The sequence below is a fragment of the Benincasa hispida genome, chromosome 4, assembly GCF_027475165.1.
Source record: "Benincasa hispida cultivar pf3 chromosome 4, pf3_genome.v1.1, whole genome shotgun sequence".
NCBI lineage: Eukaryota > Viridiplantae > Streptophyta > Magnoliopsida > Cucurbitales > Cucurbitaceae > Benincasa > Benincasa hispida.
The window spans coordinates 64,634,540-64,648,635 of record NC_143481.1 but is presented as its reverse complement, the minus strand read 5'-3'; the positions used below and the strand labels follow the sequence as shown (position 1 = coordinate 64,648,635).

Below are 14,096 nucleotides of genomic sequence, written 5' to 3'. Positions count from 1 at the left end.
TCGTTCATGACAGAGACTTCACTTCACTAGGATGACCATAGGTAACATGATCTTAATCCTGAGTGAGTTGGGAACTCTGCCTTTGAGAGTGGTCTTTTGATTTGCATGGGTTCGAGTGGCCAGATCGCCGACTCAAACCTACCACTTTAGGGATTCATCTGATTTGGGAGCTAGAAACTCAGCTACACAAGATGGAATTCACTCATTCCTCAAAGTAGGAGTAAGTAGATAGATTGCTCCAGCTGATTCCGAGGCTTGAACGATGTGACGCCACACACCTTCTCATGGCCTGAGAGGTGTCCACTCATAGTAGGACTATAATGTATTGTTCATTAGAGGGATCAGTGGTACTTAAGAAGTTAGATGTAACTACAGGGGCAAAATGGTAAATTGGTCCAGTTGTACTTACGAGCATCTGTGAAGGGTCATCGTACTATTTACTTGTTATATCCGATGAACACAGAAATATATCTGTAGTGAGAAGAGTACAGATGTCGGTCTTTAGTGGAGTGCCCGAAAGTTAACGAATGGTGGATCTCGTAGCTAAAGAGTTTAGTCAACTATTCACGTACCATTGAAGCTTTAAGGTACAGATTCATAAGGTCCCCTTGGTAACTCAATGGATTCAAGTTGAGAATCAGTTTTTAGGTCAGTTTGAAGTGTTCAAATTGACAAAAGGGAGTTTGATTATATATGATATCATTAAACTGGTTCAATTATATATGATATAGTTGATATGATGTATGAGATACATTAATTGGAAGAAAATGATATAAATATGATTTATATCAAGTAAAGGAGAAAAGAACTATGGTTTAAATGTTGCATATGATGTGATATTAAAACTATAGGTTATAAATATAATATGATAAGTTAGTTATTATATTTATTTATAATTAAAACAATTATGAGATAATTTTTGGTGGTTTCTCCTTAACCGTGCGTGAAAATGGAAGGTTTTATTCAATTTTCATAATTGAAGGATAAAATGAAAAATGTTTTCATTTTGTAGGGATCGCATCATTTGAGTACACTGCCTATCGTTTAGCTCATGAGAGACTACACAACAACTTCAAGTGTTTGTCTAAACGATCGTGTACACGCGTTGTTGACTAAATGATCGTGTAAGTTTTACTAAGCGATCGCGCGCCTAAGCGTACTTCTCTAAACGATCGTCTAGACGATCAAACCTGATTTCCTAAACAATCGTATACCTTTACTAAACGATCAAACACACAGTCTATACGATTGACTCTATATTTTCCCACTTGTTTTGTCGTTAAGTGTGATCGTTATTTCCTCCTTCCCTCTACCAAATCCAACAGAACCCACACCTCCTGAATTCTCACATCGAGAATACCAAGGTCATTGAGTGGTGGTGTCCGAGAGGCTGCTTGTTCGTGAAGAAAATTGCTTTACCATGATAAAGGATGTGATGTTAGCGGTTTCACAAGTTTGGACACGGCCATTGATTTGGCAGTTATGCAAGATGTGTGGTGGAAGTTATGTTCATGGCTAAAGGACTTCCAAGTGATCCAAGTAGGTGGAAGTTGTACCATAATATCAGCAAAGTTTTCGAACATGTCACAAAAAAGGAAAATCTTGGGAGATGGTATTTCAAGTGGTCTACTTTTTATGGTGAAGTAGGTTATAATTTTATGAGATGAGAATTATGATTGTCGGTGAAGACAATAAACGTTGGAAAAGTTGTGGATTTTTCAAATATCTTGCCAAGGTGGAATTTGTTGAGTTTTTGGTAAAATATTAGAAGTGCAGTTGTCCCACATCAAAAAAATTTAGGAAAGTCATAGGTTTGTCCTACATTGAAAAGATTTAGAAAAATCATGGGTTTGTCCTACATTGGAAAGTTTTAAGAAAGTCATGGGCTCCAAGCCTCTAAAAGTGCATGCCTTTGGTTTTCAGTCGTCCAGTTAGAAACACTTTTAAGTTTAGTGTGCTAACTTTAATTAAATTTCTTTTGTATTCTCTAATTTAAAAGTGGAAAAAAAATATGTGAGTAATCAAAAGTTTTGAGAGAATGCTATTATAATTGGGGTCAGGGAAGAGAATTGTTCTTTGTGATTGTAACAAATTTTCACATAGTTGATTTCTTTTTGTTAGGTTGTGATTTTTCTCCGAGTTGAGAGTATTCTACGTAAATTCTTGTGTTTTCAATTTTATTGTTTTCTTTTAATTTCTTTATTATTTTCTGCCTATTCCTGTAGTAAAAATGGGAGGTTTTTCCCAATAGTCACGTGATTCTTTTTTTGTTACATTTTATTTATACCCAAGTTCAAAAATCATTTGCTCATTTCAATTTTATGCAACCATTATTTTCTCCAACATTTTATCGTAGTATTGATGGAAATAGCCTGATGTAGTTTATATATTTTTCTGATAAAATGTAGTTTGTAACTTAAATTATAGAAGTTCTAAGTAAAGAACTAATTGCAATTTAATATAAAAAAGTATTATATAAATAATTAAATAATATCTTATTCAATCATTATAGTTAAGCCACGGCAAATCTTGTTTGAACTTACCAAACAGTATTAGTTTCTTTTTTATGTTTCTAAAATTTACCTAAGACTAATTTGCTTCATACAACAGTCGATTTGTTTAAAAACACAGTTACCAATAATTATTTTAAAAGATACAGTAATCCAAAGTGTAATTTTAATCTATTAAATCAAACAATAATGAATTATTTACAATTGATATAAAATCAAGACAGTAAATGGTGAATGAGAATTTAAAGCTCGAATTTTAAAGGATATAATAAAGATCAATTAAGCTAAAATCACTTTGGCGTGTACCACGTAAAGTTAGAGTTAAGTCTATGAAGTTTAAAGATTGTATATTTTTAGTTTCAAAAATGTATGATGCTTATTTATTAACATGTCTTAGAGGAGAAAAAAGGACAGAATTTCAGTTTTTTTAGGCTTACGTAACTCGATAACTCTAACAAGTAGCGATATATATGTACTTCACACGCTTTCCAGAGATAAGTAATCTGGAAAGCAAATCCCCACCTTAAAGTTACTTGGAGGAGGACTGGACTTGTCTTCAAGATAAAGAATCGGTGATATTACTATCTCAACTCATTTGTTATCTTTGTTTCTATTCTAATAATATGTTCATGGATAGTACCAATTCTTTCTTGCTGCCTCTAGTTTTCCAAAGAAAATACAATTCTTGAGTTCACCAATCCTTTTCTTGCACGTTCCTATAAGAATTTTCCATCACCATTCCAAATAATACAGATTACATCCAGATCTGTATAATATTAAACCCAATAGGATTCCATTGGTAACGTATCACAGCCTGAATCTGAAACCAATTCTGATTTGTTGACTACCATAGAAAGGGAAAAGCACAGGTAAGTTCCCATCACTGAGGTATTTGAATTCGGTAGATATCTTCCTAGCATTTTTAAATGGCAGTTTTTTAGTGCAGCTCCAGTGACAAATGATTTAAGCGACATCAGTTTAGAGGACGTACCCTCCCTTTTCTTGATCTTATCAAGCCCTTCACGCAAAAGATTAGAAGAGAAGTCTTTTGGCGGGCTCCATTTTCTTTTGCTTCTTTTTTCTTTATAAGTTGGCGTACGTTTTGTAAGATTTTACTTGATGAAATTCTTGAACAGCCGTGGATATATATATAATAAATGAATGAGCGAACGAATTTTGCTGCTTCTAATTACAATGCGCATCCCTAACATACTGAATATGAATAAGAACAAGAACGTTTTAAACCTAAATAATAAGCCTTCTTATTTGTGAACAAAGAAAATCGCATGCACCCACAAAGAGTAACGCAATGCAAGAACGAAATCGGAAGGCATTGATGGGAATAAAACATGAACATACACTAAGGCAACAAAACTAGAGACGTACAGAACAAAAAACGAACTCACCAACCTCTTTTGGTGAACTACACTAATTATAACTCGAAAAACAGAAGGCAACATATCTACATATTAGCAGACGGCAACAAAAGCGACCAAAGATCTACAAAGAAGAAATGAATGTATGAAGGTAAAATTTCTATCAACCAGACTTCCTTTCCTTCGAGTGAGATGGGGAAAGCATATCATCGCCATCCAAATAAGAGCTTTCTGAATCACAGCTGTCATCGGAATGGCCATTCAAACCGTCAATGTTAAATCTCTTCCCTACATGCTCACTTGTGGATTGCCCTGAAAGTGAAACAATGCCTAGAGAAGCAATGCTGTTTGCAATTACATCAATGTCTCGAGCATTACTGTACAGACCACGGCTTCCAGTCAAAAATAAACTTTGATTTGCTTCAGAATCTGTTAGAACAACCGGGAGTACATTCATCAATTGAGAGTTACCCGGGCTTGAGCCGCTGATGAGCAGACGCAGTGTCTCTCTAGCATCCTTTTCTACATCAGTAGTAGGTATCATTGGATTGACGAGTTTAGGATGCAGTGGCGGAATGGAGGTTGAAATGGTAGGGCCAGCACTAACAAGGTAGCCTGGACCCGAAGAGCAAACATCAATTACAGGAACATGAACAATAGGATCGCAGAACAAAGGAGTGAAGGTCGGGATCTGCTGAGAGGTTTTCAGAGGCAAACGGACCAGTGGCTCCGGAAAGAGAGCAGGAAAATCCACCGATGGAGAATCAACTAGATTTAAAGGTGATATTGGGACAGATAAGTTCGAAGGTGTAGAAGCTGGTAACATCGAAGGAAATGGCGGAAGAGAAGATGCACTTATGGATGGGATGGGAAGTTGATTAGATTCTTCTCTTCGCTGCAGAATTGAGGATGCACCCGGACACCAGCAATAGTAAGGAGTAAAGAGAGGTGAAACCACACAAGGAAGAGATGAACTTGCGGGAATTGGGGCAGCTAATTTCCCCAATGATTCCAAAAAGTTTGATGGAGATAATGGGCAACTTGAATCTGCAGTTTGAGTTTCAGAATTCAAACAAAATGCATCAGTGGAAATCGATGATGCTACAATATGGTTATCTAAACCCAAGTTCTCTCCACGTCTCCTGAATTTTTCCCTAGCAGCATCTCTTAGAGAAAGCAATGTCTTAGGCAGGCCTTCTTTAAAGGAATTCAACCTCGGGCTAAGACTACCCTGGTGTGCAGAATTTGCTTTAGTTGCTGGACTACCAGAATTTCTTGACCGCATAGATTTTGATGACACAGATGATTGTCCACAATGAGATGAATGAGATGACTCTCTAGTGGTGTCTGCTGAAGAGTGCGAGTCTGCAGAACTTGCTGGATGGTGGTTAGCAACAGTTGACTCCACAAGATAGGCACGAAGGCGTGTTGCAAAGCAACCAAGACGTGATTCACTGATTCCAGTTAATTCAGAAATAGAAGGCCTCCTCTGCAGTAAATCTTTCATCTGTGATACAGGATAAGAGACATAAGGAAATATTCAACCAACCAAAACACAATTGTTCTAAATATATATCCAGTCATAACATTAGGAAACCATCATAATAAATAGTGTCAATTCATAACACTACCACAACTCATGAAAAAATAAATCGCACAAAAGCTTCACATTTTTCCCCTTCCAACATGATCTTTTCACGAGTGAAGTGTTAGAAAATGTCAATTATTCATATTACTTATTGAAACTGAAATTTACAAAAAAAAACTACTCATCATTATCCTCAATACAGAAGTACAAATACCTTCAGAATTAGTTCAGTTCCCAAGAGCTTTGATTTCTCTGAGCACCAAAAATAGATATTTTGATCATTTGCTTTGATAACAAATGAACGGCCAGAATTATCAGATTCAATCTCATCGATTGTAATGGAAGCACTTGACGATCTGTTACTCAGAGTGAATAATCTCTCTACCTGGCCATTATCCCCAATGAATGAGAGTCGAAAGTCAGATGATGGTACAACCATTAGATTTAAATTTCCCCTGTGATGATTGACAAAATAGATCTTTTAGAAGTGGGAAAAAAATCCTAGACAATAAATCAAAATCTTAACAGTAGAATCTAAATTCCTAAGAGAGGTAAAAGAAATAAAAATGAGAGAAAAAATTGTGGAATACAAAAACCAAAAAACATCCATAAATTTCTGAAATGAAAGAATCAGATAGCAAACTTGAATTCAAATTCTATCTCGTTTATTTAGAACCAAATCCTCAACAATATTTGAAATTTCCTCACCATCTAAAATCAATTAATCAATTGAAATAACTTTTTACTTCACTGCTAAGTACACCACTAATGACACACACAAAAAGCAACTGAACACAAAAAAATAATAATACAATCAATAAATAAATGTAGAAAGATACTAACGACACTTGACATCCTGAACAAGGTTCAACACTAAAACGGTTAAGACGTTCCAATGATGAAAGAATCACTTCAATTAAAAACCTTAAATTTGATTTAACTTTAACAATTAAAAATATCGCACAATCTATAGAGTTTATATGACACGACACTAGGTACAAATATAAATCAATACTAATAATTAATAATTAAATCTAGAATTTCTTCAAGAACCAAATCATTACATTTTTTTCATAACAAACAGTTAGGCTCCCAGTGGTCAATACAAAAGGATTCAGCATAAGTTGAAAAGACAAGATAAATGGAGCAGGGGAAAAGTTCCAATGCAAAAGGACACTTGACATCCTGAACAAGGTTCAACACTAAAACGGTTAAGACGTTCCAATGATGAAAGATTCACTTCAATTAAAAACCTTAAATTTGATTTAAGGTTAACAATTAAAAATATCGCACAACCTATAGAGTTTATATGACACGACACTAGGTACAAATATAAATCAATACTAATAATTAATAATTAAATCTAGAATTTCTTCAAGAAAGAACCAAATCATTACATTTTTTTCATAACAAACAGTTAGGCTCCCAGTGGTCAATACAAAAGGATTCAGCATAAGTTGAAAAGACAAGATAAATGGAGCAGGGGAAAAGTAACGAGTTGCTCTGAACAGTTAGAAGTTAGAAGAATAACAGAATACAGCATATATAACACCCATTCCAACAATCCCAATTTAATTACAAGTTGCAACCCTACATAACTAAAAAAACAGGAGCAAGCTATTATTATAGTATAAGAGCATGAAACTACCTTTACTTCCTCATAATTCAGAGATCATAATAGAAAACGCCCACTTTACCTACAAACCAAAAGATATATTTATTTGGAAGAATGAACATTGTTGCTATTAGTAGGCTAACATGTAGAGTCCTAAATCTGAAAATTACCACTGATTACGCACTTTCAAGTAAGATTATATGGTTATACCATAGAATTAAAAGCACTCCTAATTAAAATCCTAATTAGACCCCATCCCCCAAAAAATGATCAATAGACCAGAGGTAGAAATACAGTCACGAGAAGACAAAAGAGTATACATGGGAAGAAGAAAAAGCATAGAAGCTACCCCAGGGCAGCATAGGGACACACCCTACATGTGTTGTGGCAGTTGTTATCATATTTGATTCACCAGGTGCTATAGAGCCAATATGAAGTAAACAAAGATGTATAATGTGAAAGTGCGCAATTACAACAACGTTATACACTCAGCATTTCTTGTAAAAGTAGAAGAAAATACTCTGAAAAAATGAAAAAAAAAAAAATTGTTTACAAAAAAAATGCAACAAGAACCGTCCTAACAATCACCTAGTCAAGTAATATTAGTAAAGCAACAATTTGAAATCATACAAAGTCAAGCAAGAACCAAATATATTTTACACAGAAACAGGACAAGGAACTCAGAGTCTATACATGCATTAAACAGGCGAATCCTACGCACTAACAAAATAGAAACGATGGTGCCAAGTCTTCTTATATATCATATCAAGAGATTGGATTATAAATGGATATTGCAAATTAGGCATTCTAAGTTGCAATTTAGAAAATGAAAGTCAATTAACCTTCTCCCGAATCAAACGAATTTAAACATCAGCGAGTCAAGTGGCATAAAAAAAATTCTCATCCCTCGCCCTATAATGCTATTACAGTGTTCTAACATAATAAACGCATCAAAAAATAGCGAGAGAAACAACCAAGTAAACATATGCATTCCTTTCTTAGTTATTTGCTTCTGATCAGAGTGGCACTCATTCATATTATTCAAGGATAATAGAATAGGAAAGAGCAGAAACAATCGCATGAAATGATTACCTAGTGGTCGTAGGGCAAAGGAGGCTTCCTTGCTTGTCAATTTTGCCAACACGAATAGAGACGAGAGGTATACAGAAACACCTCGCTAGAATGCCAACTTCAACCGGCTCGAAATGCTGAGTTACGAAAATGAAGGTGGATCGCATCAGCGAAAAGGAAAAATGAAAGACGCGGAACTAGACACTGCAAAACCTAATAACACCAGTACTACAGAGTGAAACAGAATCTAGAACGACGGAGGGAAGGCCACCAAATTGAAGCGACGAAAATGAAATTGAAAAAAAAAAAAAAAAAATCGTTCAATCTTTTTTACTCACGCCAAATATAGATTCCATGCCATCTCCATCGGCACCAGGAGTCCTATGTAGAACCGCAGAACAAGCATGGAATATAAAGCAGCGAATTATCGTTGACAATTAAAAATCCGCCATATATTAAAACTTAGAATAATCAATACATATTTAAGCACAAACCTGACTCAATTGAGCAAGAAGACGATCTTCCGCTATGCCGCTAGACGTAGTCATCTTCAACAACGGCTTCAACCTTTCGTCAGCCCGACAAGCGCCCATGACTTGCATATCTAGCGCCTGAAGCCACCGTATAACCCTATCTTCCCGATCGCTCTGTTGAAGCAACAGATCGCCATCTCCTTCATCAACAAGAATATCAGTCAGCCGCTCCGTAAGGTTAATCTCCCTCGTCGAAGCATGCGAACCTCCAGAAACCTCAACAGCATTCGAAGAAACACCGCCAACGCGAGATGAGTCCCCGAATTCTTCAACGTTATCACGATCGGCGCCATCGTTAACGTTGCTGGCGATCGATTCTTCTTTTCTAGGGTTTGACATCGAGAAACCTAAAAACTTTCGTAAGAATATAGAAAAGAAATTTGAAGATTATTGCAAGAAGATTTAAAATCCCGAGCTCCTCCTCGCACCGAAATTCACTTCCAAATCAATCCTAACGCCTCAAACACCAACGAAACAAATCGGAAAAGAAGATTAAATCGAACAAACAGAAATCCGAGAGAATTTTACAATCAGAAACGAATCAATCGTAATCCAGATGGAAAGGAAGCGGTACAAGGAATCGCTATTACAATCGCAGAGGAGGAAAATGAAGAGAAGAAAGGAAGATACGTTGCAATGACCGACATATATAGAAAGGATTAGATATTTTGTTGTGTGCGAGATAAAACGGACCTGCCTTGCGGACTTCAAGGGTGATATAAAATTGAGAATATAAAGTCGGTTTAAGATCCGGTGGGTATTGCAAAAGCCCACGTCAGCCGGGCCCCACACAGTGTAGGGTTTACGGCCATCCGAAATCCATCCAGCGTTTTCGGTGGGGCCCAACTGCCACGTCATTTCTTATCCGTGAAACTGGCAAAGGCCTGTTGGGCACGAGTGACTGACGAAGCAACAACAAATTGCGTTACAAATTTCCTTTTTTTTTTCTTTTTTCTTTTTTGGTTCACCAATAATTGAGTATTTAAATTATTGTTTTCATAAAACCAAAAAAAGAAAAAGAAAACGACGTAAGAAAATGTTAAAAATTGAAGGTATCAATTACTTTATTTTCTTTCAATTTTTTTATATTTTTTAGGCTCCATACAGAAAATATATATTTTAAGTTTTTTTAAATTGACACGTCGATTTTTAATTGGATACAATAATAACTACACCTAAGTTTTTTTCCTTATTAATTAAGATGGAAAAATCTTCCTATAAAAGTTTTTTCCTTATCTTGTCTATCAATATTTTTTTCTATACATAATTTGATATTTTTTCAAAATTTAATATATTTTTCTTTTTAAAAAAACTCAATATATTTTTATTAGAGAAACACATTCTTATCTCTAACCTTATCAGCTTGCATCAATTGAAGTTTAGATTTTTAATTCCACTAAATTTGACCTTTGAATTTATATATGTATTACAAATTTTACTATGAATTCAATTTTGGTTAATTTGCGTTTAGTTTATAGAAAAAAAGTATAAAAATAATCATAAATTCATTAATTTCCATTAAATAAAATTTTGTAAAAAGATTTGATCAATGCATAAATTAACTTTTGAATAATTATCAAGTTTTGTAAATTTCAGCTCTAATGTTTTTTTATTCCTTTAAAATTTTATCTAAGATTTCACATTGTAAATTTGGGTTACTCAGTAAGGATTAAAATTACAATGATATTGGTTAAATTGTAATATTTATCTAAATTTGAGTTATAATTTGATGGAATTAAAAAAGGAAAATTATTTCAAATGGAAAATTTGTTGAAAATATTTATAAGATATAACAAAATTTAGAAATAGACACGGATAGAAGTTCTAAAAATTTTTATTTTTTATAAATATTTTGGTTTATTTTTTTTATTTAAAAACAACCCATTAAAAAATTTCGATTAAAACTTGTCCAAATTAACAAGGGGTTAGTTGATGTTAAAACAAGGTTAGTTATATAAGGAAAAAAGAAGTTTGAGAGTTGAAACTTTTTTTTATTTTCCTTTTTCTTTTAAATTGGGCCCCGCGCTAAATATAATATAAGCTAAAATTAATTAAGGGTGTAATAAGCCAAACCGACCTAGCTAGTCCACAGCCCCCTTCTACCCCCACTTTCATGGTGATATTTGCTCTAACTTTATAAAATAAATAAATGGCTTAGTTTGAACTATTATATATACCTTTTTATATAACTACGAAATTGGAGAATAATTCTCCCCAAGTGAAGAAGAGAAGCTATTAATAAAAAGGTAAATATTATTTGACATTTACGTTTTTTTTTTTTTTTTCCAAGAGGTGAATAACAAATATCTTCATTTTTTTTTCCAAATTCTATTATTTTTTTAATAAATAAATTTACATCTTTTTCTTAAAAAAAAAAGTTTTTAAAGATAAAAAAATAAACTAAAATATTTACAAAATATAGCAAAATTTTATAACTTTCAATGATAGATACTAATAGACTTCTATCAATGTCTATCAGTCTATCAACGCCTGTCATTGATAATTCGAAAATTTTGCTATATCTTGTAAAAAAAAGTTTTTTTTATAGCGGCTCACATTCTTCAATTTCCTAAACCATTAATCTTCACCTAGAATCATGGTTTCTTATGCAAAAAATAATTTTCTCAATTTAGACTTTTGAAAACAATGTTTTTTTAATATATATTTGTGTTTGCACACAAACATGTTTACTTGCTCAAAAAACTCCATTCTCAAGACAGAACAAATTAATAAACTAACACTATCTTTGTTTTCGAATTTTATTTTATATAGTTATCTATTATGTGAATCTAGATCCTATAGTGATTGTGTGGTTTGGAGGGAGAATGCTTATGATATACTAGCTAACTAACTATATTGAGAAAATTATACAAACATTGCTTGTATAACTAATTATATTGAAAATCTCACACCTTTATCTACTAAGATTTTGCATGTCAATGTATCCTCCAACTATTTTTCAAACACATCTATATCATCGTCTTCGATATCTATTCCTCCTCCCTTCTCCTTATTAGTGAATTCGAGTTCTTCCATATGTTTGTATAATATAAGCATTCTCCCTACATGGCTGGTTACAAGAAAAGAGCTCATGTAGGGAGAATGCTTATATTATACAAACATATTGAAGAACTCGGATTCACTAATAAGGAGAAAGGGGAGGAATAGATATCGAAGACGATGACATAGATGTGTTCGAAAAGTAGTTGGAAGATACGTTGGCATGCAAAATCTTAGTAAATAAAGGTGTCAACACAGAGATTTTCAAAGCTATGAATACCAAAGATATGAAATGTGGTTGAAAATGTGAAGATAGAAAAGGCTGGGAAAAATATGTTCTTATGTTATTTTAAGAACATCAAAGACAAAAATAGGATAAAGAATGGAGGTCCCTAAAGCTTTGATAAGGCCTTGCTATTGTTAGATGAACTAAAACGAATCAACAAAACTTCTGCTATGGAATTCAGATATGCATCCTTATGGATTCAATTCTTTGAATTACCTTTACTTTGTTTTACCATGAAAACTATTGAATTCGCTACCCTCCGATGGATAGAAAATGATAGCAACAAATGGTCACGAATGGTAGTAATCAGAAAATGGAACTCATAAAATAGAAACTTGTTACAGGTTGAGCCGCAAATCTCACTCTCTTTTTAAGAAGTTTTGGGGCTCTGCCCAAATGTGCAAGCAGTTCTACGGAATTGTCACGTCGTCCTTAGGCTAAAACAACCATAATAGATAAAATTGTCTCGATCGAAGTTGCACTCTGACCAATCGAAAACTCACACCATTTAGACTGACTTGCTCGGAAACTAAATGAAGAAGAGTTCAAGGGAAAAAATGGAAGAATGAGTTGTGTTGAAATGCTTAAAGGCTTACACCTTTTATAGACGTAGAGGGTCAATGAAAAACAGCGCAAAAACCGCACAGCCAATGAACGTGTAGTTGCGTAAAGCGTGTGGAGCCACTGAACGTGCACTACAAAAACAATGTTTCTTGACGCTTTTTAAATATCAAGAATCACTTCTTGACGTTTTAAAAAACGTTAAGGAAACCAGTGTCAAGAATGTGGATTTTCTTGATGTTTTAAAAACATCAAGAAAAGTGACACTTGACATTTAAAAAAGTCAAGAAACACTGACACTTGACATGTTTGAAATGTCAAGAATATGAGCGTTTTTGACAAGGAAAAAAACGTCAAGAAATTTTTTAACCTGACAATGAAAAAACGTCAAGATATATCCTGCTTGCTCCTGTATTTTGACATTTTTACCTATAACTGCTACTGTATTTTGATCCAACAACCACATTTGGTATATAAATGACATACATTCATCAATCAAATAAACAATACCATTTTCAATCTTATATATCAACTAAATTTCCACCAATATCTTTAATATTTTTTTTTAATTATATTTTTGTTTTTCCTGCATTCAATCAACAATCAAAAAGGAATGGAAAAGATGAATCCACTTCAATTATCATTTCTTTCTACATTCCTCAACCAACCCCATTGAATAATCATTAAACACATTAAACCTTTGCTTCATCATTCCATCAACAACCGTATAAGCAAAGCATTTACCAGAGACAAAAACTCTAAATCATAAAAGAAATAGGTGTTTAGGTTATATCATGCCTTTAGGTTTCAAATAAGAAAGGCTCCAATTGCATAATGTTATAACGTACAAGGAATATGAAAACTGGTTCCATTGTAGAAATTCAAACTTGACTACAATATGACCTAGAACCTACATATTCATGTTGTTATTACTCTGTCATGATAGCCTTGTTCTCGTTTGCCTTGAATCTTTGCTCTTTGGGCTTCCGCTCCTCAGTTTTTCTGAAGTGAACATCACAAACAACATGATCAGACAACAAAATGCTCGTTTCTAACATGACAATGCAATTATTACAAATCGATGAAATGCATTCCAAAATAAAGAATATATTTTGTTAATATTACTTTTTGGATTAAGCAATGTGGAAAGTAAAGTCATACTCTTGCGTAATTCAAATAGTAGAGACAAGCATTCAACACAAGAAAATCCACTTCCCCTTTCAACTATTGATTTGAAAGGGGAAGTGGATTTTTTTGTTTAATGAAACTCAATCCATTTGGTACGGTATGATAATGAGCAACCCATAAACTCATTCCACCGTCATCACATTAGTTAATTGAACAAACGGCAATTACACAATTAATCAATTATGTAATTAAATTAATCAAGCAAATTGATTATTTAAGGTATTTCATTATTGATACTTGGGGTTGGTTGAAAGGTAAGAAATTAAGGGAAAAGATAAAACATAGAGGAAAGAAAATTCTTTGAATAATTTGAAAACAAGTTTCCTTGTAAAAGAAAATTCTTTGTAAACTATTGAAAATTACTTAAT

The 14,096-nt window shown here is 33.6% G+C and overlaps 1 protein-coding gene across 3 annotated transcripts; it reads right to left on the bottom strand.

The window, feature by feature from the left end:
- Positions 1–3,820: 3,820 nt before the first annotated feature.
- Positions 3,821–9,408, bottom strand: LOC120076604 (flocculation protein). 3 transcript variants are annotated; one of them, XM_039030482.2, is made up of 5 exons: positions 8,655–9,345; positions 8,499–8,541; positions 8,182–8,297; positions 5,689–5,929; positions 3,821–5,393 (listed from the first exon to the last, which is right to left on the bottom strand). In XM_039030482.2, exons 2-5 carry the CDS (start codon positions 8,514–8,516, stop codon positions 4,050–4,052), a joined length of 1,719 nt encoding a protein of 572 aa, XP_038886410.1. In that variant the 5' UTR covers positions 8,517–8,541; positions 8,655–9,345; the 3' UTR covers positions 3,821–4,049. The 3 variants fall into 3 exon arrangements, with proteins under 3 accessions (XP_038886410.1, XP_038886408.1, XP_038886409.1); XM_039030480.2 differs by lacking the exon at positions 8,499–8,541 and having other exon boundaries at positions 8,655–9,408; XM_039030481.2 differs by lacking the exon at positions 8,655–9,345 and having other exon boundaries at positions 8,499–8,648.
- Between the last annotated feature and the right edge of the window lie 4,688 nt (positions 9,409–14,096).

Bases quoted from the DNA above. Each gene is read 5' to 3' on its own strand.
- LOC120076604 (XM_039030480.2), bottom strand. From the start codon at position 9,032: ATGTCAAACCCTAGAAAAGAAGAATCGATCGCCAGCAACGTTAACGAT. The intron at 8,298-8,654 runs GTTTGTGCTTAA...TTCGTAACTCAG, and splicing joins TTCTTGCTCAATTGAGTCAG to CATTTCGAGCCGGTTGAAGT. The intron at 5,930-8,181 runs GTAATCATTTCA...CAATCATCACAG, and splicing joins CTTTGCCCTACGACCACTAG to GGGAAATTTAAATCTAATGG.